The 25,345-nt window shown below is 46.9% G+C and overlaps 1 protein-coding gene across 2 annotated transcripts in view; it reads left to right on the top strand.

Annotated features, from left to right (window-relative positions):
• The window catches only part of si:ch211-106h4.4 (MAM and LDL-receptor class A domain-containing protein 1), a 32,387-nt gene that overhangs the window by 4,514 nt on the left and 2,528 nt on the right, over positions 1-25,345 (top strand). The window contains exons 10-44 of one of the 2 annotated variants that reach the window (XM_036985719.1): positions 2,394-2,634; positions 2,725-2,993; positions 6,063-6,153; positions 6,338-6,478; positions 6,765-6,899; positions 7,228-7,355; positions 7,447-7,615; positions 7,852-7,971; positions 8,364-8,518; positions 9,004-9,099; positions 9,692-9,782; positions 10,067-10,189; positions 10,450-10,552; positions 10,713-10,863; positions 11,058-11,277; positions 11,602-11,725; positions 12,186-12,315; positions 12,410-12,488; positions 12,666-12,827; positions 12,918-13,043; positions 13,886-14,101; positions 14,361-14,480; positions 14,641-14,802; positions 15,028-15,119; positions 15,403-15,570; positions 17,358-17,694; positions 17,988-18,081; positions 18,291-18,450; positions 18,727-18,832; positions 19,009-19,152; positions 19,520-19,707; positions 19,844-20,009; positions 21,315-21,533; positions 21,867-22,045; positions 23,651-23,888. In XM_036985719.1, the coding sequence (XP_036841614.1) occupies positions 2,394-2,634; positions 2,725-2,993; positions 6,063-6,153; positions 6,338-6,478; positions 6,765-6,899; positions 7,228-7,355; positions 7,447-7,615; positions 7,852-7,971; positions 8,364-8,518; positions 9,004-9,099; positions 9,692-9,782; positions 10,067-10,189; positions 10,450-10,552; positions 10,713-10,863; positions 11,058-11,277; positions 11,602-11,725; positions 12,186-12,315; positions 12,410-12,488; positions 12,666-12,827; positions 12,918-13,043; positions 13,886-14,101; positions 14,361-14,480; positions 14,641-14,802; positions 15,028-15,119; positions 15,403-15,570; positions 17,358-17,694; positions 17,988-18,081; positions 18,291-18,450; positions 18,727-18,832; positions 19,009-19,152; positions 19,520-19,707; positions 19,844-20,009; positions 21,315-21,533; positions 21,867-22,045; positions 23,651-23,888 (5,443 nt within the window). Of the gene's footprint in view, positions 1-2,393; positions 2,635-2,724; positions 2,994-6,062; positions 6,154-6,337; positions 6,479-6,764; positions 6,900-7,227; positions 7,356-7,446; positions 7,616-7,851; positions 7,972-8,363; positions 8,519-9,003; positions 9,100-9,691; positions 9,783-10,066; positions 10,190-10,449; positions 10,553-10,712; positions 10,864-11,057; positions 11,278-11,601; positions 11,726-12,185; positions 12,316-12,409; positions 12,489-12,665; positions 12,828-12,917; positions 13,044-13,885; positions 14,102-14,360; positions 14,481-14,640; positions 14,803-15,027; positions 15,120-15,402; positions 15,571-17,357; positions 17,695-17,987; positions 18,082-18,290; positions 18,451-18,726; positions 18,833-19,008; positions 19,153-19,519; positions 19,708-19,843; positions 20,010-21,314; positions 21,534-21,866; positions 22,046-23,650; positions 23,889-25,345 lie in introns of those variants that run through there. The other variant, XM_036985720.1, reaches the window with a different exon arrangement.

Here is a 25,345-nt window from a genome sequence, read left to right as displayed (position 1 = left end):
TTTTTTTGTTATAATAAATTGTTCAAGGCAAACAATAGGCCAAATAAATGATTGGTTGCCTCAGTGCCTGTGTGATCCAGTGGTTACAGCCACTGACCCGGCTCACGTGTGGGTTTGAATCAGTAATGTATATAAACCTTGGATCAAATCAAATTTCTTTATATAGCCCTTCGTACATCAGCTGATATCTCAAACTGCTGTACAGAAACCCAGCCTAAAACCCCAAACAGCAAGCAATGCAGGTGTAGAATCATGGTGGCTAGGAAAAACTCCCTAGAAAGGCCAAAACCTAGGAAGAAACCTAGAGAGGAACCAGGCTATGTGGGGTGGCCAGTCCTCTTCTGGCTGTGCCGGGTGGAGATTATAACAGAACATGGCCAAGATGTTCAAATGTTCATAAATGACCAGCATGGTCCAATAATAATAAGGCAGAACAGTTGAAACTGGAGCAGCAGCACGGCCAGGTGGACTGGGGACAGCAAGGAGTCATCATGTCAGGTAGTCCTGAGGCATGGTCCTAGGGCTCAGGTCCTCCGAGAGAGAGAAATAAAGAGAGAAAGAGAGAATTAGAGAGAGCACACTTAAATTCACACAGGACACTGAATAGGACAGGAGAAGTACTCCAGATATAACAAACTGACCCTAGCCCCCCGACACATAAACTACTGCAGCATAAATACTGGAGGCTGAGACAGGAGGGGTCAGGAGACCCCCGGACAGGGCCAAACAGGAAGGATATAACCCCACCCACTTTGCCAAAGCACAGCCCCCACACCACTAATGCAGTAATGAATAGTATTTCACTAAACATTTTCAAGGACAAAATTACACGTATTTAAGTATTTTTTTGTTGTAGTCGGGACAGTATCATTAGTAATCTCAAAAAAGAATACTTTAAAATAAAAAAAAAATCATTTGAATGTTTAGCTCACATAGTATAATTTAAAAGTCTGTATTAAGGTGTCTGTAATAGAATATATATATGGCAAAAGTGGATGTAGACGGGAGGCAGCGCCAACTGGCCCAGCGTCGCCCGGATTCGGGGAGGGTTTGGCGGCTGGGTTGCACGGTGTTTCCCCTGACACATTGGTGCGGCAGGCTTCCAGGTTAAGCGAGCAGTGTGTCAAGAAAGGCAGCTTGGCAGGGTCATTTTTTGTGGTTCTCGACTTTCGCGTCTCCCAAGTCCGTACAAGAGTTGCAGCGATGGGACGTGACTGTAATGACCAATTTAGGCAGAAAAAAAACAACAGGCTACGGACTTGTGTCTGGTGTCAGTCTTCACTGAAGACTACCTGTGCTGGAGGACATCTGCAAGATGCTGCTGGCAGGGTTAAATAATAAATGAATGTCGTAGTTGTCTTTTTTGTTTGCTGTCACAGTTTACCATAAGGTGTAAAAAAAAATGACCAAACTAAATGTGTAACTAGTACTTCTGGCTGGATACTTTGTTTACTCTTACTGGAGGAGCTGCTTGAGTAGTTTCTTAATTGAGTAAATTACAATCTACTTTCACTAAAGTACAGATGTTCAGTACTTTACCCACCTCTGCAAATTATACGTAGCCTAACTAGAAAACGTGGGCGAGCATCCACATTGGAGGGAAGTTTATCGTTCTACAGTAGGCCCAAATCAATCAGCTGAGGGCCCAAATCAGCTCATCCACTCAGCCAGGGAAACAAACAGTAGCCTATTATTGGTTTTCACATCTTTCGTTATGTGGCAATGGATAGGCTAACGGGTAGCCATCAGAATGTAGTTTATTGTAATATAATTTAAAAAACAAGGGGTCTATTGCAACCGCCGATGGCACAAGATGATCGCCAGTTGATGTCTTGTTAAACCCGTATGCGCTAAATTCACCCGCACAGCTGATCTCAATTGCAACCATTATTGGTCACCTCATTTCCGCTCCCTAAAAGATGATGTTGGTGTTACCTTAGTCAGAGATCTGTGTATAATGATGAGATGCTCATGTCTCCAACCTAACAATGGGAGTCGTTGTCCCAAAAGCAGGAATCGCAGGCATCAAGTTTAGGCCTGCATATTACTAAGCCCACAGAAACGCATTGGGACAGATTTTGGTGAGAGTGAGCCCTCTCGCTTTGCCGCTTCCTCTTTGTCTTCGTCCTGCTTGCAACCAAAGTCCTTCACGATACGCTTGCCCTCTGGTTGGTGTTTTCATCAGAACAACTTAGTCCTTTTTATAACAGACTACGGGCGACTTACAGTATCTATTTGACAAGCGTTCCGTAAAATGCACCATTGAAAGCATCGTGTCGGGCTGTATCACCGCCTGGTACGGCAAATGCGCCGTCTCTACATTTTAACCATATACCATCTGTATTTTTCAATGTATTGTCATGTATTTTGACCACATTACGTGTGTTTTTCAGTTCATATTGGAGGCTGTGGTGGGTGGTAAGCAAGGTAGCATTGTCATAGACGACATAGTAGTGAGCAGCAGCAGCAATGTGAATGGCTCCTGTCCGGCGGAGAGAGAGTGCACCTTCCAGGGGTCCTTGTGTGGCCTGCAGGTGGAGATGTCTGGAGACTTCACCTGGAACAGAACCACCGGGGCCCTGGGAGCCAACACCTCCAGCCCAGCGCTGGATCACACTCTGGGTACTGAACTGGGTGAGAGAGACACGCACTCGCACGCACACAAGCAGGCACTCGTGTACACACACAAACTCATCCTGTATATGATGGTATGTTTTTGCTCAGGATACTACCTGAGTGCCCAGCTGTGGAACCACCACGTGGGTAGCAGGGGGCGTATGATAACGGGGGTGAACGATGCCACCCCTCGCAGTGGAGAGTGCTGGATGTTTTGGTACCACATGGAGGGCAGGGCCTCAGGGGAGCTCAACATCTTTCTGCAGCCCTTCCCAGGCTCCAGGACCCAGACCCTACTGTGGAGCAGGACTGGAGACCAGGGAGATCGCTGGAGACACGGCCGAACTACGGTCCTCAGCCCTGATATACATTACCAGGTACATGCAGACACTACTGGCACTGCTTTTACTGCTGCTGCTACTGGTGCTACTACTACTGGTGCTGCTACTACTACTGGTGCTACTACTACTGGTGCTACTACTACTGGTGCTACTACTACTATTACTACTGGTGCTACTACTACTGGTACTACTACTACTGCTACTAATACTACTGGTACTGCTACTACTACTACAACTACTACTGGTGCTACTACTACTGCTACTACTACTGGTACTCCTCCTACTGGTACTACTACTACTGGTGCTACTACTGATGCTGCTACTGCTACTACTACTGCTGCTACTACTACTACTGGTGCTGATACTACTACTGGTGCTGATACTACTACTGGTGCTACTACTACTATTTCTACTTCTATTACTCTTACTCCTACTACTACTACTGCTGCTTCTGCCTCTTCTACCACTACTATTACTATTACTTATGCTACTACTGCAACAACTGCTGCTGCTGCTACTGCTACCACTATTACTACTACTACTGGTGCTACTACTACTACTGTTGCTGCTACTACTGCTACTATTATTACTGCTACTACTACTACTGCTGCTGCTACTACTGCTACTATTATTACTGCTACTACTACTACTACTGCTGCTACTATTACTACTACTACTACTGCTACCACTATTACTACTACTACTGGTGCTACTACTACTACTGTTGCTGCTACTACTGCTACTATTATTACTGCTACTACTACTACTGTTGCTGCTACTACTGCTACTATTATTACTGCTACTGCTACCACTATTACTACTACTACTGGTGCTACTACTACTACTGTTGCTGCTACTACTGCTACTATTATTACTGCTACTGCTACCACTATTACTACTACTACTGGTGCTACTACTACTACTGTTGCTGCTACTACTGCTACTATTATTACTGCTACTGCTACCACTATTACTACTACTACTGGTGCTACTACTACTACTGTTGCTGCTACTACTGCTACTATTATTACTGCTACTGCTACCACTATTACTATTACTACTGGTGCTACTACTACTACTGTTGCTGCTACTACTGCTACTATTATTACTGTTACTACTACTACTGCTGCTACTATGGATTATTTGTAATGGAGATTAAGTAATCAAATTACAAAAATGAGGTAACTGTAATCAGCACGGACGACTTAAAAACATTTTTAATCAGGATTATAGTTACTTTCTTAAACAGCTAATGACATTGGGGCGGCAGGGTAGCCTAGTGGTTAGAGCGTTGGACTAGTAACCGGAAGGTTGCAAGTTCAAACCCCTGCTGCTACTGCTACCACTACTACCACTATTACTACTACTACTGGTGCTACAGTAAAAATCTGTCGTTCTGCCCCTGAACAGACAGTTAACCCACTGTTCCTAGGCCGTCATTGAAAATAAGAATTCGTTCTTAACTGACTTGCCTAGTTAAATAAAGTTATATATAAAAAAAAAATGAGGATTTCTTCATCCAATATGAATACGAACATTTGATAACACTTCGTCAGCACTGCTGTCATTTTGTGCACCCTTAAGACTTCTGACATGCCCTCAGCTCGGCAAGATTCTATTGTCCTGCTGATCGCCCGTCAAGGGTGCGTGGCTTCTTTTGTATTCCAATTGATTGAATCGATAGGTAAGGCTACCAAACCATTTTACCACAGGCCTGGTCAATCAGAAAGTTGTCTGGACTCCATAGAGTTGCTGCTTTGTAGTGTATTTACAGTTCACTTTCACTCTGTCTCTGAGTAGCGGGGAAGAAAATGCTTTCTAATTGAGCAACATTTCAAACCATGAACTATCGAACCTATTGTCCAACCCAAATGTTATGATAATCTGTGGTTAAGGTTATATCTTGATTCAGTATCTTGAATCATGCATTCCTGCTCGGACATGCTAATTAATTTAAACAATTGATTTATTGAATCATACCATTTTAGTAGTCTATTAGACTTAAGTCATTTGAGTGGGTTTAAGATAAGATCATTAGACTACTCGTGTGTTCTATTGCCTGACCCCGCATGACCAGATTTGTTGGCTTGTGCCACCAATTGAAAACGTTAGGAAAAAGTTTCTTTTGAGCCCTGTGGATGGTCTCACAATATAAAATATAATGTGAGTTATAGCATTTGTATGCTTTCACACCAGTCCCCAAATTAGAAATAGTTGTGTTACTATATTTTAGTTGCAGTTAAATATGCCCGGGGTGTTAGAATTGAAAGTAATCCAAAAGTAATCGGTTACGTTACTGATTACTTTATTTTTTCATGTTAAAAGTAATCTGCCCCAACACGGACTTACTACACAACTGAATTGAAATCGCATTGACCCCAACTGTGGTGTTTGCATGTGAAAGCTAAACACACATTTTGGTCGTACATGAATTAACACTAGAAGTAGATCCACACCGATAAAGTGTTTTACCACATGTGAACCGTTAAACATCTGATTGAGCGTCATAAATCATCTTCCAATGAAAAGATAAAGAAAAGAGGTGTCTTGCTTTTCTGCGCTGGAGATAAAACAGCTGGCACGTACATGGTTGAGTTTGTCACAAAGTCCGCCATGGTCTGCGATATATAATCTTTGGATAATCTGAAAAAACTGAAATATACCCTCAACATAATCAGTCAGTCTGGTGAGTGCTGACGTGCAATCTGCAGTCAGGTTGTGCACTTCAACCCTTCAGTAGACCACTAAAGGTGTACTAGCACACACAGAGAGTCAGAATGAGAGTACGGGGTGATATCTAGGCATCCTATTGGCACCCTATTCCCTAAATAGTGCACTACTTTTGACTAGAGCCCTACAGTGGTGCACTATATAGGGAATAGAGCGCCATTTCAGACAAACCCTAGATATAGTATTACTTCTACTCTGGAATTCAGCTGAGGAAACCTTCAGCTGAGGACCACTGTTTACTGTACCCTGTAATCTACTTTCCCACTAATTTACACTTATGAAGCATGGACCCTGTATGTATTTTCGTACAATCAAACACAGATCGTTCATAGATAGACTCACTAAGATTACAGCAATGTGTTTCCTGATTGACAGGTCATCTTTGAGGCTGTGGCCGGGGATGGCCGGGAGGGGGATATTGCCATTGATGACCTCACCCTTGTTAATGGGCCGTGTCCACCACAAGGTGAGTGTGTCAATGAATCGATGACCAGTGGGATGTTAATGTAAGAAACTACAAAATACACACAGAAACCAGAAAGTCTCTGAAAGCTATTCTTACTATGTGTGTGTTCTTGAGTTCGTGCATGCGTCCATCCATATGTGTGTGCACGTAAGTCCATCAGTGTGTGTGTGTGTGTGTTCTGCAGGGTTCTGTGACTTTGAGATGGACTACTGTGGCTGGCTGAACAGTCCCCCAGCTGTGTCAGGAGTGGACTGGGAATGGTGGTCAGGGTCCAGTGGAGGGCGCTTCTCTCCAACTGTGGACCATACCACCAACTCTGGCCAGGGTAGGCTGACGGTGTGACTGAAGGGGTTTGATCCTAGGTCAACTGTCTGTGCCACAAGATCGTATTTGACCGCTGAGCTAAAGTCTTAGCTCAACTTTAGGCTTGGGGAGCTTTAACAAGTCCTCAAGCCTGTGTGACCAATTGGGTTTGAGCCCTGGTCGGCCCTGTGCCACAAGACAGCGTTAGCCTGCTGAAGTTTATACCCAGGGCACAGCGTTTCCCGCTGTGGTTTTCGTTGTCTAAAGAAAATGGCTTTACTTGTGTTTGTTGTGGCTCTCCTCTCCAGGACACTACATCATCTTCTCGACAGGTGTATTTTCCTCTGGACTGGAGATTACCCAGCTGCAGAGTGAACCTATGGCGGCGGTAGAGAATGCATGTATAGAGTTCTGGTACTTCATGGACATGTGGGGAGCCATGGGTAAGTAGCCTAAACTGGCTCTGATATGGCTGTAAATGGTGAAGGATATAATGCAAAACAATAAACCGATCTTGCATGCACAGGAGGTTGGCGACGCCTTAATTGGGCTCGTGGTAATGGCTGGAGTGAAGTCAGTGGAATGGTGTCCAATACATCCAACATGGTTTCCAGGTGTTTGATGCCATTCCATTTGCTCCGTTCCGGCCATTATTATGAGCTGTCCTCCCCACAGCAACCTCCTGTGCGTGTAATACCATGCCACTATAGAGCCTACTGGTGTCATACATACCAAAAAAAGTGTGCATTTAGTGTTTGCTTCCCTCCCCAGACCAGATGGAGCTGACAGTCTATGTGAACGAGACGGGTGTTCTACGTTCGATATGGAGCAGATTTGGTCAACTCGACCCAATCTGGTATCAGGCCATGGTGGACTACAACGCTACAGGACCACACCAGGTCAGACAACGGTCAACCAATCAGACAGCGGTCAACCAATGTACCAGTGAGCATTCAAGTAGACATTGTTGGACCATGTGTTTTGTTGCAGATCATATTTTCTACCAGGCGCCCCGGCAGCGAAGACGGAGGAATAGCCCTGGATGACATCCACGTTAGGATGAACCTGACCTGTGCAGAGCTGATCCCAACCACTTCAGCCCCCACCACAGTACCCACCACCCCTCCAGCCACTCCTATGGACTGCACCTTTGAACATGGTGAGGCACAGAGAAGAGGCTTGCTAGGAAATCAACCTGGTCCCAGATCTGTTTTCCAATCCCTCCTAGTTTAGCCTGAAATTCCAAGAAGATTTACTTAGGTCTGATTGGCATTAAGAATGAGTTGCGGGGAGGGTTCAGCTTCATAAAGGAGCACTGTGAAGGAAGCAATAACATACGCCAGTAACAGAGAAGATGGGAAATGAGATTAAAATGTTCCTGTCTTTCCCCATCAGGCCTGTGTAACTGTGTCCAGGAGACCGATGACGCCTTCGACTGGGTCCACTCCCAAGGCCTGCAGGTGGACCAGCCATGGAATGGACCGCTGTACGACCACACGGTCGGAAATGACAAAGGTACTGTTCTGGACCTGAAGAGCTAGCTACTGTCATGGACGTTTTACACAGGGACATTCCAAATACATTTTTAAATCAAACATTGTTTATTATCAGCATGCTGGAGAGGTCACTGTCAAACTTAGATGCATAAAGTACCGGTCTGAAGTGAGCTTCCCCCACGGGGCAGTCCCGTTAGATCTCTTTATATACTGGTTACACGTTACATAGGCATAGTTCATAGGGTTGGTTCCGTCATGCGTCTGGCACCGTCTCCTACATATTCTGGCCGTTCTGCCAGATGGTCCAAAGCAGGGGGTCATGTCGCCTTGTGCGTCTGCCACAAGTGTCACTCAAAGTGGCGAAGACTGTCATTTAATAAATGGCTGCTTTGTGTCCTGTGTGTGTGACAGGGTTTTACCTGATGGTGAATATGTCTGGTAGCGTGGACGGTGAGACCGCGGTCGTCTCTGTTCCTCTTCCGTTCCAAACCACGGACCTCTGCGTTGGCTTCTGGTATTACATGTTGGGACCCTCTGTGTCCAACCTGGACCTCTTAGTGCAGACGGTATGTACAGTAGACAGCTACTACAGTATGGGCTGCTTTCCCAGACACAGACTCAACCGGGTCTTGGACTGAGAAGTACTTTCAATTCAGAATCCAAATTGAGCTTGTTTTTTTAGTCCGGGACTAGGCTTAATCTCTGTCCTGGCCGTATATTTTTTTACACGGATGTTTTATAAGGAGTTTTACAACTCTGAGCCTTAGTTACGTTATAATAATCATACAGAATTCCCTGATGACTGCTATTGCCCAAATCATTGTCAATATATGTATTAGTGGCCAGGGGGTTTAGAGTAACAGCCTTCTACAGTTGGTTGAACTGACGGTTGAACAAGTGCCTTTCATCACCAAGCTTTTATGTCATTGTTCTCTAACTTGCACATAACTACCTACTCAACTAATAGTTCTGTTTTTTTTCAATGCGTCACCTATAAGAGTACTGTAACATTTAGTACTACATGGAACTATAATCATTCTCTTCATGGTAGAAAACATCAAGAACTGTGGTGTGGACTCGCCAAGGCAGCCAGGATTCAGAGTGGATGAATGCACAGGTTCAACTCGGCATAGTAGACACACAGGAGGTATGCGCGCACGCGCACACACACACACACACACACACAGTGGTAATGAGGGCTCAGAACAGGGCAGCACGGCTGACCCTTGGATGTACACAGAGAGCTAATATTAATAATATGCATGTCAATCTCTCCTGGTTCAAAGTAGAGGAAGATATTGACTTCATCAATACTTGTATATGTGAGAGGTTTACCTGATGGTACACACACATGCACATTGACATGTTGAATGCACCGAGCTGTCTGTTTGAACTACTGGCGCGCAGCTCGGACACCCATGCATAGCCCACAAGACATGCCACGAGGTCTCTTCACAGTCCCCAAGTCCAGAACAGACTATGGGAGGCGCACACTACTACATAGAGCCATGACTACATGGGACTCTATTCCATATCAAGTAACAGATGCAAGCAGTGAATTATATTTTTTTAAACAGATAAAAATACACCTTATTGAACAATGTGTGGTGAAATCTGTGAATGTATTGTAATGTTTTGAAAATTGTATAAACTTCCTTTTGCTGGACCCTAGGAAGAGTAGCTGCTGCCTTAGCTAATGGGGATCCATAATAAATGCATATGTATGATCTGTGGTCTAGGTTCAGTTCTCTGGAAGCAGGAATACCTCTGGCAGTGGGTTTATAGCCATCGATGATGTCACAGTCAAGGAAGGGGCCTGCAAAGATCAACGTAAGAGATGCGTTCATAATGGCTCTATAAACAGACTGCCCTGTGAAGCATTTTTTAACACTGAAAGTGTATATAATTGTTGTTATTATATTGCCACTAATGCACATAGTATAACCTATGTCGATCATATCACTTACTAGAGTTCCATTTCATTCTGTGGGGTTACACCATATCAAACACATCATGTAGGCAATATATTTCCTCACTGATTTGAGACTATGAGGATATTCTAAATCGGGAGTGGATGGGGAGGCATCAGGGTAATAAGTGTTTGCTTCATACAGATCCGTGTGGATTTGAGGTAGACTCCTGGTGTGACTTTGAGGTAGACGTGAGTCACAAGGGGCGCTGGGGCCGTTTGAGAGGCAGGAAGGACCGACTGGACCACACCTACAGAACTGAGAATGGTGAGTGCTATTATGGCCCAATATCATTGTGTTTGGGAAGGGTGGTAGAAAAGGAAGGGAGACATCTTTTTTTTGTTGAACCTTATCTAACCAGGAAGTCCCACCTGGCCATCTTCAGGAAGCAGGTCAAACAGAAGTCATTCATGGCATTGTTTGGCTGCGAATTTAGCTGGTGCAAAAGTGGGATTTGAGCACCCGTTAAAGTGCTGCGTAAATCCAATCTATTATGATGGCAATTATTGATTGTCTGTGTCCTGTAGGTTTCTATCTGACTGTGTTGAAACGGAACTCCGAAGAGATCGAGGTGGCTCAGTTGCTTTCTTCAGAGCTAAGCTCTACCACAGGGATGTGTGTTCGTTTCTGGTGAGCTCAGTCCCTCGCTGTTACCTCACTCTCCTCTCCTCACCTTTCTTTTCCCTTCTCACCCCTTAGCCTCGTTTCTCACCTCACTCTCCTACTAAAAACCTCACCCCACAATCTTCTCATTTCACCTCTGCCCTGATCTCTGACTCCTCGCCTCTAGGTACTGGCTGCCTGCTGGCTCCACTGACCTTCTGTCAGTGCATGTCCTGAGGAGCGAGGAGCAGGGCCTGGCTCTGTGGCAGCGTTCTGGAGCTTCCTCTACAGGCTGGGAGGTGGCAGAACTCACTGTGTCCGCCCCTAACACCTTTAAGGTTAGCTCCGCTAGCTAGCTACCGCAACACTGTACGCATTCTAATTGGCTGTGATACCAGCCATTCCTATGACCAGGTATCCTCATTGGAAAGTGGAATGGCGAGTGACTGATGGATATCTTTCCACTTTCTTCTGACTTCACACGCCCACAAACCTCCCATCCCCTCACCCCACACACCGCACACACTCTCAGGTGGTTTTCAGAGCAGAGCACGCGCCGGGCTCTGATTCGACGGTGCAGATTGATGACGTGTCTATGAGGGAAGGAGCCTGTACTCCCACGGGCAGCTGTGACTTTGAGTCTGGCCAGTGTACCTGGGTCAACGAGGCCCGGACAAGCGGACACGACTGGGTACAGGCAGACGGACGCTTCCATGGCCCAGACACTGACCACACCAGTCAGACACCAGAGGGTGAGAGCTTGGACCACAGGCACCGCAGGCAGTTACAAAGAGAAACACGTCGATCGATCCAGGTCAACTAGTTGAAAATCATGCTAGAATAGGATTCCCTTCCAATTAGACCTGTGAAAAGAAGATGCTCTCAGTCAACTTACCTAGTAAAATAACGGAAAATAAACACGGAGATTGTACACACATCGTTTTAGTAGCTTAATGTGGTGCAGCCGGACATCAAAGCCCATTTTCCTGTGCATCAGATACTCAAGCTGAAATGATAGTTGCTGCCTTATGATGATGACTGATGTATACCTATATTGTGATCTGTTCTCCTATCAGGGAGGTTTTTGCTGAGCCCGGCCCTGCCACAGAACCAGAGCAGTCGGGCCGTGGTGGTCTCCGAGTGGATCCGGTCTCAGACTGAAGCCACCTGCCTTACCATCTGGTACCACATGAATGGCAGGTCAGAGCCTAGACTTACTGGGACTTGACTTTTCTTAGAGGGGAAGTTATTTTGTGTGGTGTCCGGTACATTAAAACCACATATGACAAGTTACATACATTCAAAAACAAGACATACACACCCCACCCTCTGGTTGGAGTAATTTACGTTTTAGTAATTTAGCAGACACTTATCGAGAAGCAGTTTAAGGTTAAGTGCCTTGCTCGAGGGCACATCAACAGATGTTTTTTCTTCATCTAGTCGGCTCGGGGATTCGAACCAGCGACTTTTTGGTTACTGGCCCAACGCTCTTAAAGATTAGGCTACCTGCCACCGTATGGAACGTTACTATTGTAATGACCTGTATATGAACTACTACTATTGGGATAGCAGGCTCTATATTGGTAAAGTGTGGTAGGAGTCAACATTTCTCTAATAGAATAATTATCGGCCCTCCCTTTATGTGTTCCTTATTGTGCAGTGAGTCTGGGGCCCTGCGCGTGTTTGAGCGCTCTGGTCCAACAAAACAAGAGTTACTGTTTGAGACCCAGTCTGGGGGATCCAACTGGACCCGTTTTTCTGGCTCTGTGGAGAAGTCCGGCCCATTCCAGGTACAGTGACTGAGTGACTGGTTTAACGCTTTGTAAGCAGCTCACACACTGGTCCTGCTCATCTGAGTGTACTTTCTAACCCCTGTCTGTCTAGGTGCTGATAGACGCAGAATCTGGAGACCGTGGATTTATTGCTGTTGATGACATCATTCTAACGCCAGGGCTTTGTCCAGGTACAGTACAAACCATGTGGAAGGCTTTATAGCTATAGTTGTAGACTGGTTATGGGAAAATCAAAACAGCAAGGCTAACTGTCCCTGTCCTCTGTCGGCCCTTGTCCCCTACACCTGTTTCGGTCCCCCCATACCCTATTCCATGTCCTTCCATCCCACGTTCACCTGTCCCGACAGACAATGGGACCAGCGGCGACTTTGTGGGGTGCTCCTTTGAGAACGGCACCTGTGATTGGGCGGATGTCAGTGTGGGCCAGTTTACCTGGCAGCGGGGCAGGAATGGCACTACCGCGGAAAACACTGGCCCGTCACTAGACCACACCCTGGGCACTGAGCTGGGTAAGACACACACACACACACACATTTAAGACACACACCACCCTTGTAGTTATACTTGAACTCCCCTCTGTTTACTCTGTATTCCTCCAGGCTGGTACATGGCGGTGGAGTCTAGCCGTGGGGATGTGGACAGCTTTGCAGCGCTGCAGAGTCCCACCATGAAGCAGGCCAGTGCTGTGTGCTTGCTGGAGTTCTACTACCACATGTATGGAACAGGTAAGATGCTCCAACACATCTGCACGCGTGCGTAACAAGTGCTGTGTGTTTCTGCGGGCTTGCACGTACAGGTAACTGCCCAAATAAAGGGAACGCCAACATAAAGTGATTTTATAGTGCGATGGGCCACCGCGAGCCACCAGAACAGCTTCCATACATTGCTATAGATTCTACAAGTGTCTGGAACTCCATATACATTTCATCCTTTGGTGTTTTGTTGTTGGTGGTGGAAAACGGTGTCTCAGGCGGCGCTCCAGGATCTCCCTTAAGGGTTCAACTGGGTTGAGCTCTGGTGACTGAGACGGCCTTGGCGTAGGATTGACATCGTTTTCATGCTCATCAAACCATTCAGGGACCACTCGTGCTCCGTGGATGGGGAGCATTGTCGTCCTATAGGAACATAGCCACGGTAGCCAAAATAATGGCCAGCCCAGCATGATGGGCTGTTAATTGCTTAATTAGCTCAGGAGCTACACCTGTGTGGAAGCACCTTCTTTCAATATACTTTTTACCTGTATGTGCACGTTTTGCGTCTATGCGTGTTTATAAGGGCCGGGATGATACCAGTACCGTGATACTCGTTAGTATCGTGGCAAGGAAACAAAACACAAAGCGGATTTAACTTCTTTAGGAAAACAGACCTAATGTTGGAAACAAACATCATTATGTTGTCATCCCGAGTCACATTTATTTTTTTTCCAAGCTATAGCACACAATGTTTTTACATACAGCAGGTTTTTAAAGGACCAAAGAGTTTGGTCTGCTTATGTTTAAATTTTTTGGTATGGGCCGTCGTAGTGTTTATGGGTGTGTGCATTGTGTGTGTGCTTGCGTTGATGCAGGTGTAGGGGAACTCCGTGTGCTTCTTCAGGAGGGTTCCAGGACCACTCCTCTGTGGTGGCGGTCGGGGGACCAGGGGGACGCGTGGCGTCGGGGGGAGGTGATCGTGGGTCGTACCCCCCATGTGTTCACCCTGTTCTTCCAGGCGACCAGGACCTTCAGTCAGCTAGGGGACATCGCCATTGACGACATCCTCTTCCTCAACTGTAGTCTGCCTGGTGAGCAGCAAACACACAAAGTGACTGTAGACAGGGGTTGTGTTGCAGAGGAAGGGAAACAATTACGCTATAAAATACAATGGCAATATCCTAAGTGGTCAATTGCATTTAGGGGAATATAGTATAGCAAAATATAGCATAGTATTAGCTGTCTATTACAGGAGCTACAGTATATAGATTGAATCTCACTTTGCTCCAGTGCTGATTTTAAAGCAGGTTGAGCGAGTCTTTGCTGAACTCTGTTTTCGCTCCCCTTCAGAGCCCCAGGACTCCTGTCCAGCTGGAGTGTTCACCTGCTCTAACCGTGTGTGTGTGGCGCAGAGCCGAGTGTGTGACTACACCGACGACTGTGGGGATGGGACTGACGAGGCCGACTGTGGTGAGTGAGAAGGACCGTTTGGCACGCAGGAAAACCTTGGTTCATACTTTTAACCAGGACCTGGAGTTTTTCCTGGTCAGGTCACATAATAATAACAAAGAGCTCTAATCGGGTTGGTTGTATCCTGAGTGTTCCCTTTCCTCTGTCTGCGTGTATCCAGAGAAGCAGGGTTACGAAGGGCACTGCAGCTTTGAGCAGGGCCTGTGCTCCTGGGAGGAGAGTGAGGTGGACACCCCCGGGGCTGACTGGACCTTCCAGAAGGGAGAGAGCGCCTGGCCTCAACACGGGCCGCCGAGGGACCACACCAAAAACAATGGAGCAGGTAGGTCCACTCGGTGCACTTCGAGACAGATTATAGTGTGTGGATCGGGGAGTTCAAGAATTGCCCTCTGGCCATCCCCGTGGTCTTTCGTCACAGACTTATAGAGTAGCAACGCTCCTGGGAGATTTACTTCAGGGTGCTGAGATTACCGTCCCCCCACTACTGTCGGTGGTGTAGATACAGGCCGGTTCTTTGTGATAGAACGAGGTCGTCTTTATGTTTCAGGGCACTATGTGATTCCCGGGAGCCACCTGACTGAGAAGGGCCAGACATCAGAGCTGCTTTCCAGCACTCTGCTACCCAGCTCCAACTGCACCGTGAGTCGCTCTATGTTCACAACCACTCTGTCAATCGCTATCTATATGGTTCACAATGAACACGAATGTTACACCAGCACATAGAGTTGGCTAGAGGGCGCACTTGCCACAAAAGCCTGTTTTAGGCCGCAATAGTGCTGCCTGTGCCGTCACAGAAACGATCAGGGCAAAGATAGGAAGTGTGCCCTCTCTCCATCTCTATGCACCAACAGCAGTACCGAAGCCTCCTCAAGCTAGTCTGTAGTTCTCTCAGTGAGACGCTGCTCTCTGTCTCTCCCTACAGGTGAGGTTCTTCTACTACAGTCAGGATGAGGAGACGGCCAGTCTGACTATGAGGCTGAGGACAGACCAGGATGGGGCTGATGACACTGTGCTGTGGACCAGAGACTCATCACAGGACTACAGCTGGCACAGGGCAGAGGTCATACTGTTCATACCGGTCAACAGCAAGGTCAGAGAGGACAACACACATACACATACAAACACACACACACAGACATTTGTGACATCGAGATTATTTAGTGTGTATTGCATAACAGATTGGATGGCTCATTGGTGTCAAATTAAAATATAATTTTATTTGTGACATGTGCCGAAAACAACAGGTGTATAACTTACAGTGAAATGCTTACTTAACCAACGATGCAGTTAAGAAAATCGAATAACTAAAATATTTACTAGATAAACTAAAGGGGGAAAAAAAACAGTAATGAGGTTAAATACAAGGGGTACCTGTACCGGGTCAATGTGCAGGGGTACAGGTTAGAGGTAATATGTAGGTAGGGGTTAAGTGACTATGCATAGATAACAAACAGCGAGTAGCAGCAGTGTAAAAACAAAGGGAGGAGGGGTGGCAATGTAAATAGTCCGGGTGGCCATATGATTAATTGTTCAGCAGTCTTATGGCTTGAGGATAGAAGCTGTTAAGGAGCCTTTTGGACCTAGACTTGGCACTCCGGTACCGCTTGCCGCGCGATAGCAGAGAGAACAGTCTATGACTTGGGTGACTGTAGTCTTTGACAATTCTTTGGGCCTTCCTCTGACACAGCCTAGTATATAGGTCCTGGATGGCAGGAAGCTTGGCCCCAGTGATGTACTGGGCTGTACGCACTACCTACTGTAGTGCCTTACATCTGGATGCCGAGCAGTTGCCATGCCAAGCGGTGATGCAACCGTTCAGGATGCTCTTAATGGTGCAGCTGTAGAACTGTTGAGGATCTGGGGACCCATGCCAAATCTTTTCAGTCTCCTGAGGGGAAAAGGTGTGGTCGAGCCCTCTTCACAACTTTCTTGGTGTGTTTGGACCATGATAGTTTGTTGGTGATGTGGACACCAAGGAACTTGAAACTCTCAACCTGCTCCACCACAGCCCCATCGATCTTAATGGAGGCCTGTTCGGCCCTCCTTTTCTTGTAGTCCACGATCAGCTTCTTTGTCTTGTTCACATTGAGTGAGAGGTTGTTGTCCTGGCACCATACTGCCAGGTCTTTGACCTTCTCCCTATAGGCTGTCTCATCATTGTCAGTGATCAGGCCTACCTCTGTTGTATCGTCGGCAAACTTAATGATGGTGTTGGAGTGGTGCCTGGCCACGCAGTCGTGGGTGAACAGGGAGTACAGGAGGGGACTAAGCACACACTCCTGAGGGGCCTCCATGTTGAGGATCAGCGTGGAAGATGTGCTGTTCCCTACCCTTACCACCTAGGGTCGGCCCATCAGGAAGTCCAGGATCCAGGGTCATTAGCTTAGTGATGAGTTTGTGGGCACTATGGCGTTGAGCGCTGAGCTGTAGTCAATGAACAACATTCTCAAATAGGTGTTCCTTTTGTCCAGGTGGGAAACGGAAGTGTGGAGTGTGATTGAGATTGTGTCATCTGTGGATCTGTTGGGCGGTATGTGAATTGAAGTGGGTCTAGGGTTTCTGGAATGATGGTGTTGATGTGAGCCATGACCAGCCTTTCAAAGCACCTCATGGCTACCGACGTGATTGCTACGGGGCAGTAGTCATTTAGACAGGTTACCTTAGCTTTCTTGGGCACAGGGACTATGGTGGTCTGATTGAAACATGTAGGCATTACAGACTTGGTCAGGGAGAGGTTGAAAATGTCAGTGAAAACACTTGCCAGTTGGTCAGCACATGCTCTGATCACATGTCCTCGTAATCCATCTTGCTCACTTGGTGTGTGTGTGTGTGTGTGTGTGTGTGTGTGTGTGTGTGTACGTATGCTTGTGTCTGCAGATTGTATTCCAGTATAAGAGAGGAGATAACCACATTGGTCTGGTTGCAGTTGACGACGTTTCCTTCTTCAAGGAGTGTGTCCACGACCCTAACAACAGCCAGCTGCCAGTCAACCCACCTTCCTCTGTCCCTCCAACTAATCCGGCCACACCCACTCCCTCAGACCTTCCCACAACTGAAACCACACCCACTTCCTCAGTCCCTCCCACCACCAGTCCCTGTACATTTGAGAGTGACCAGTGTCTGTGGAGTGACACCAGCGAGGGCGTCAACAGATGGCAGAGACAGGAAGCCGGAAACCACACAGTACCAGAGACGGACCACACGACTGGCACAGGTAACTACAAGGGACCACACACACTGACCAAAAACATGGCCACAACCACCTACCAATGACAACGCAACAGCACATGTAAAGCCATTTAACATAAAGGTGTGTTCTGTTATTTTCATTTCACCAGTGACAACTCGATCGGTACTATTAACACAATCAGCCAAGAAAAAAACAGATGGTTACGTTCCTCAACACAGTTTAAAAAGCAAGTGCAGCAGCAGCACTTTTGACAGGAAATGAAAGTTACAGATTGCATGTTTTAGGCCTTTTCCTTCTCCCTCCTACTTTGTGTATAGGCTACTACATGGCAGTCAATTTCAGCCAGTCCCAAATCGAAGCTCGTCTCCAGAGTCCCGCCCTCCCATCCTTGTCCCCCTACTGCCAGATACTGTGAGTGACAGACAGGACAGCCAGTAGGCTGATGCCACGAGCCCGCCTTCAATGTCTACCTGTGGATTTTGACCTCAGTTTTATTCAACAATATTTTATATTATAGACTCACGGACCAGGTAGTAGTATCTCTCTCTGCCCCCCCCCCCCCCCCTCTCTTTCTCTCTATCCACCCCACCCTTCTCTCTCTCACTCTCTCATTCACTCAGGTTTCACTTCCAGATGCGCGGTAAAAGTGTAGGGTCTCTGACTGTTCTTCTGCAGGAGGCTGGGGGCAAAGAGGTAGCACTATGGTCACGCACACTCACCACCGCCCCCCAGTGGAGACCAGAGCACCTGCCCCTAGGTCAACATCTGCAGCCCTACAAGGTGTGTGTTCCCATATACCCTTTACTAGCTTTGTTGATATGACTCCATTGGGCCGTACATTGAACTGGCACGGTATTTCAGTGGAGCCATAAAACCACATGTTTTGGTCCAGGAGTCATTTTTAACCGATCATGTTACTAGACCAGGAAAAACTCTGGTCGCTACTAGACTCTACTAGGCCGAGATTATTCTGTTCTCAGGTCAGGCGATCAGGAGAAACCTCTGGACCCACAGCATGCTAGTTGACTGTACTGACGTAATTGTCTGTCCTCTCAGGTAGTGTTCAGAAGCTTGGCCGGGGAGAGCCTCTCAGATGTCTCCCGTGCTGTTGCTCTGGACGATATATCCTTCATCAACTGTGACACATCCTACCAGCCACCAGGTAGGGCTAGGACTGGATCAGTTTAGCCTTTTAGATCATAAGGAATAAGACTAGGTAGACAGGGGGGAGGACCTGATCCTAGGCCTGATCCTAGATCAGTGCTTTGAGAAGCTTTATGAATAAAGGCCGAGGCCACATCATGTCACTGGGTCACTATTTTACTTTTCTCTCCCCAGCCCTGTCTGCATATGACTGTTCCTTCGAGAGGGACCTGTGTGGCTGGATGCGGGGGGCAGAGGAGGAACAGGACTGGCAGGTGAAGTCTGGTCCTACAGACACCCCAAACACTGGGCCTGCTGGGGACCACACCACCACCACTGGTCAGTCAGTCCCACAGTTGCATCACATCACCACTCAATGTACTCATTTCATGATGATGTACATTAAAACACACCCTGTTTTTCTTTGATATTTTATTGCAACATAAAAGCATCTCTCAATGTTTGATGCTAGCGATATAGTAGGCTATGGTTCTTCCCTCACTGTTTCTGGTACCTTAAAGGGGTAGTGTAACCAATGATCATGCTTACATCAAATCTGGACAATATAACGTAATATTATGGAACTGTTGCCATGTTTTAATGTTGGCATAGTCAGCAGGGTGCTTTCAATTTCTTCAACGTTTCCAACCTGTTGCATAATTCAATGGTTTCCTCAATGTTAATCAGTGTGTTGTTTAATTCCTAGGGTATTACCTGTACATCGAGAGCTCTGCTCCGAGCACCGTTGGTAGTGTTGCTCAGCTGAAGTCCCAGTTGCTGCCCCCTGCAGGGCCCCAGGGGTACTGCCTCTCTTTCTGGTACCACATGTTTGGGCCCACTGTAGGATCACTCAGGATGGTGCTACACACCACACAGTCCCGGCTAGGAACACTGGTAAGAACAGAACCTGGATCAGAGATTAGGAGTAACATCTAAATCTCCCTCTGTCTTTACCTATGACCTATAGGTAATATCTGACACTAGATCAGTGATCTCTATCATCTACCTGCTCTCCTGTCTTTATCTATAGGTGTGGTACAGGGGTCGCACTCAGGGGGATGAGTGGCGGCTGGCCCAGAGTCATGTGACCTTACACGAAGTCCACTTGGTGGCATTGGAGGCCTCGGTGGGCGGGGAGGCAGGGGACATCGCCATCGATGACATCACCTTCACCGCGGGACCCTGTGCCCCATCAGGTACCCTTCATCTTAACTTCATTCTGTACACTTAGTATAACTCTTCTTAATGGTGTACTCTGATACAAGTCCTAGCATGCATTTGTTCGTTTTTATGTATGTCTGTATATGTTAATATACCTGTATATTTCCATATATCATTAATTATATGTTGATACACTACATGACCTAAAGTATGTGGACACCTGCTCGTCTAACATCTCATTCCAAAATCATGGTCATTAATATGGACTTGGTCCCCCCTTTGCTGTTATAACACCCTCCACTATTCTGGAAAGGCTTTCCACTAGATGTTGGAACATTGCTGCGGGGACTTGCTTCCATTCAGCCACAAGAGCATTTGTGAGGTCGGGCACTGATGTTGGGAGATTAGGCCTGGCTCGCAGTCAGTGTTCCAATTCATCCCAAAGGTGTTCGATGGAGTTAAGGTCAGGACTCTGTGCAGGCCAGTCAAGTTCTTCCACACCGATCTCAACAAACCATTTCTGTATGGACCTCAGTTTGTGCACGGGAGCATTGTCATGCTTAAACAGGAAAGGGCCTTTCCCAAACTGTTGCCACAAAGTTGGAAGCACAGAATCTAGAGTGTCATGGTATTCTATAGTGTTAAGATTTCCCTTCACTGGTACTAAGAGGCCTAGCCCGAACTATGAAAAACATCCCCAGACCATTATTCCTCCTCCCTCCGCCAAACATTACAGTTGGCCGTATGCATTCGGGCATGTAGCATTCTCCTGGCATCCGCCAAACCCAGATTCGTCCGTTGGACTACCAGATGGTGAAGCATGATTCATCACTCCAGAGAACGCATTTCCACTGCTCCAGAGTCCAATGGCGGTGAGCTTTAAACCACTAGCCGATGCTTGGCATTGGCATGGTTATCTTAGGCATGTGTGCGGCTGCTCGGCCATGGAAACACATTTCATGATCTCCCAACTCACAGTTCTTGTGCTGACATTGCTTCCAGAGGCAGTTTGGAATTCAGTATTAAGTGTTGCAACCGAGGACAGAAGATATTTACGCACTTCGCGCTTCAGCACTCGGCGGTCCCATTCTGTGACCTTGTGTGGCCTACCACTTTGTAATTTGACCAACTGACTTGTTGGACAGGTGGCATCCTATAACTTTGCCACATTGAAAGTCATTGAGCTCTTCAGTAACACCATTCTACTGACAAAGTTTGTCTATGGAGACCGCATGGCTGTGTGTGGCTAAAATAGCTAAATCCACTAATTTGACGTCCACATATCTTTGCATATTTTGTGTATATTTTGTATATCTTAAAATATTAGTTTTACCTTCCAGACCTGTGTGACTTCGAGGAGAGCAGTTGTAACTGGCTTCAGCAGGCTGATGATGACGGTGACTGGGTCAGGGGGTCCGGGTCCACACCTAACCCTAACACGGGTCCGGACTACGACCACACCACCAACACCGCCACTGGACACTACTTCTACCTGCCCTCATCGGGGGTTGACCAGCCTGGACAGACAGCCAGGATGGCCTCCCCACTTTTCCCTGCAGGTGAAAGGGATATTCTGCATCCCATTTCTCTACCCTTCTGCTCTATGTGCACTTGTTCACTTCCCTTCATGGAATTAAAATGAAAGGACTGGTGGAGGATTGGTTTGAACCCATGCCATCCCCAATGCTATTCAATGCGTGGAGAAGAGTGGACAAGTGCACACTTTGAGGGAATCAGAACGCAATCATAGACTGGCAACCATCTCCTAGAGATGACAGAGGTTCGGTCTTAAATGATAGCCTATTATTTCACTTGCATATAGTGTACTACTTTTGAGCAAATCCTAAAAAAACTGAAAAAAAATATTTGTTACGTGTCTGTTTGTGGCGCAGGTAAAGGGGTGTGTCTTCAGCTGTGGTACCACATGTCCGGGAGGGGCATGGGGACGCTGAATGTGTACCAGTGGAGTGAACAAGGGGGCATGGTAATGCTGCTGTCCCACTCAGGGGACCAGGGGGCTCTGTGGAGGTTTGCCCAGGCAACGCTGCAGCTGGACAGGGACGATTACAGGGTGAGCCCCTGTCTTGACGCTGTGGGATGCCGTCCTAGACCAAACACACTGATGATTGCTATGTGTTGAAACCCAATGTTTTTCGTTTCTATTCCCATCCTTCTCCAGCCTAACACTTACTGTAAATAATCCTGTTTAAGGTGGAATCCTACTACTTGTTCTACACTTGTCTTGTGTGGTAGGGCTTGCAGACGATAACGGATTACAAAGGGAAACCCAGCCATGAGCTGCCCAGCAACACAGAACTCCCAAACGAGCTGAATGTCTTTTATGCTCGCTTCGAGGAATATAACACTGTGCTTCACGCGAAAGCCCATGCTTTTCCGGATAACTATATGATACCGCTCTCCGTGGCCAATGTGAGCAAAATGTTTAAACAGGTTAACAAATACAAGGCTGCCGGGACAGATAGAATACCAGGGCGCGTTCTCACAGCATGTGCAGACCAGATGGTAGGTATTTTCAGACATTTTCAATCTCTCCTTGCCCCAGTCTGTAATCCCAACATGTTTCAAACTGACCGCCATTGTCCCTGTTCCCAAGAGCTCCAAGGTAATCAGCCTAACTGTAATTATGAAGTACTCTGAAAGGCTGGTCATGACACACATCAACACCATCATCCCAGACACCCTGTACCCATTCCAATTTGCATACCTCCACAAAAGATCCACAGATGACGCAATCTAAATTACATTTCACACTGCCCTCTCCCACTTGTACAAAAGGGGAAATAACTATGTGAGAATGCTGTTCATAGACTACAGCTCAGCGTTCAACACCATAGTCCCCTTCAAGTTTATCACCAAGTTAGGCACCCTGGGACTCAACCCCTCAACCTGCAACTGGATCCTGGACTTCCTGATGGGTCAGCCCCAGGTGGTGAGGGTAGGCAACAACACCCCTGCCATGCTGTCCCTCAACACGGGGACTATTCAGGGGTGTGCTTAGTCCTCTCCTGTATTCCCTGTTCACCCATGACTGTGTGGCCGCGCCCGACTCCAACACCAAAATCAAGTTTTCTGATGACACGATGGTGGTAGGTCTGATCACCGACGGTGATGAGTCAGCCCACAGGGAGGAGGTCAGAGACTTAGCAGTGTGGTGCCAGGACAACAACCTCTCCCACAAAGTAAGACCAAGGAGCTAATCGTGGCCTAAAGGAGAAAGATGGAAGAGCAGGCCCCCATCCACATCGACAGGACTATTGTGGAGTGGTTCGAGAGCTTTAAGTTCCTTGGTGTCCACATCACTAAGGACTTGATCCGCACACACCCACACAGTTGTGAAGAGGGAACGGCAGTGCATCTTCTCCCTTGGGAGTCTGAAAAGATTTGGCATGAGCCCTCAGATCCTCAAAGTTCTACAGCAACACCATCGAGAGCATCTTGACTGGCTGCATCAGCGCTTGGTATGGTCATTTCACCACCCTTGATACAAATACAATTTGATTTGATTTAACCATCAAGCTCTTGAATAGGTGAACCAGGTGAGTTATTTCAGGGCCACAACAAAATTGTGAAACATCTGGGGGTCCACAAGGAGTCGTTGCTGTACATGACAGTGATTTTGTTCCTGGTGGTTATCATAGCTATTACGCGGTTTCAGATCATTGTGGAGGGGGTGAAGGGGAGCAGTGATGAGGGAGACATGGCCTTTGATGACATCCTGGTGACCAACAGCCCCTGTCCTCCCCCTGGACGCTGTGACTTCCAGACCAACCTGTGTGGCTGGACGAACGTGGCCATGGCAGGGGTGGATGAGGGGGACTGGCTGAGGGGCAGAGGGGCCTCACCAAACCCTAACACTGGGCCCAGTGTGGACCACACCACCAACTCCTCCCTAGGTGAGCATGTGTTATGTTCAGTAGGGCACAACGTAGCAAAATGTTTTCAAACAGAGAAAAATTAGCGTTCTTAATGTTAACGTTCTGGTATGATTGTCTCTGTTTTCCAAACATTTTGAACGTTTTTGTGTTACGTGTACCTGTCCTGTGGGGGACAGGTACACGTAACGTGCAAACGACTATTTAATTAGAAAATGTGTTAAAATTCGGTTAGGGTTAGGGCACGTGTGAAACACAAGGCCCGCGGGCCGAATCCGGCCCATGACACATTTCTATCCGGCCCACGCAATGATTTGGGTTGTCAATTCATTTTGGCCCGCTTCCATACAGCCCGCGATGCATTGCACTACAAGTCACAGCCAATGTGCTGCACGCCAAATGGCAGTGCACTGCCACACACACAACACCCCTCCTCCCAGACCTACACGCGAGCCAGCCAGTGCACTGCCACACACACACCCCTCCTCCCAGACCTACACACGAGCCAGCCAGTGCTCTGTGTCATATCATCACTGATGGCACTGACCGAATCTTTTACCGGACTGAAAGTGTAAACTTGTTGTAGGCTAAATGGTCATGCCAAGTTTGGGTTCCAACGTGCCCTTTTCTGTAGCCTACAACTACAAGACATAATGGGGCGGTTTCCTAGGTACAGAAATAAGCCTAATCCTGGACTAAAAAGCAAGATCAATGGAAAGTCTCCATTGAAAGTACTCTTTAGTCCAGGACTAGGGTTAATCTGTGTCCGGGAAACCGACCCTTTGAGTGCACCGTTCAGCAGAGGAGGCTGGTGGGAGAAGCTTTAGGAGGACAGGCTTATTATATTGGCTGGAATGGAAAAGTGTCAAACATATGGAAACCACATGTTTGACTCCGTTTCATTTATTCCATTACAACCATTACCTGTCCTCCTATAGCTCCTCCCACCAGCCTCCACTGCCATACAGCAAATCTGCATTCAACCTCACCGGTGATCCATGCAGTGCAAAAAAAACGGAAAAACATGTTTTAGGGTTAAATGTTACAACAACCTAGCTATGTTTTTGCTATTTGGAGTTATTCAATTGTTTTTTTGGTTAGGGTCGCAGCATATAGCCTAATGCACATCTGCAAGCAGCAAAGGCTGGACAAATAGTATTTATTATTTTTTATTTTTTTTACATGTCAAATATGCTATATACAGCATTATACATTATAAAATGCCATATGTTTTCTAATAGAACAATGGCCAGTTTAGGTCGTAGTTGTATGATGTAAAAAAAAAAAGTTTTTAACAAACATAATAGGCTATGTCTGGCCTGTGATTTTTTTTCTTCCAGTATGGCCCTTGCACTGATTGAGTTTGACACCCCTAGGTTAGGGGTTTGGTTAAAGGGACAGCCCGACTAACCAAAATATATAACTGAGACTTACCTTAACCCTAACATTAAAGGGATAGTTTGGGATTTTGGCAAGTT

The sequence above is a fragment of the Oncorhynchus mykiss genome, chromosome 8 (assembly GCF_013265735.2).
Source record: "Oncorhynchus mykiss isolate Arlee chromosome 8, USDA_OmykA_1.1, whole genome shotgun sequence".
Taxonomy (NCBI): domain Eukaryota; kingdom Metazoa; phylum Chordata; class Actinopteri; order Salmoniformes; family Salmonidae; genus Oncorhynchus; species Oncorhynchus mykiss.
Note: the sequence above shows the minus strand (reverse complement) of the source record. Positions and strands in the feature narration are given on the sequence as shown.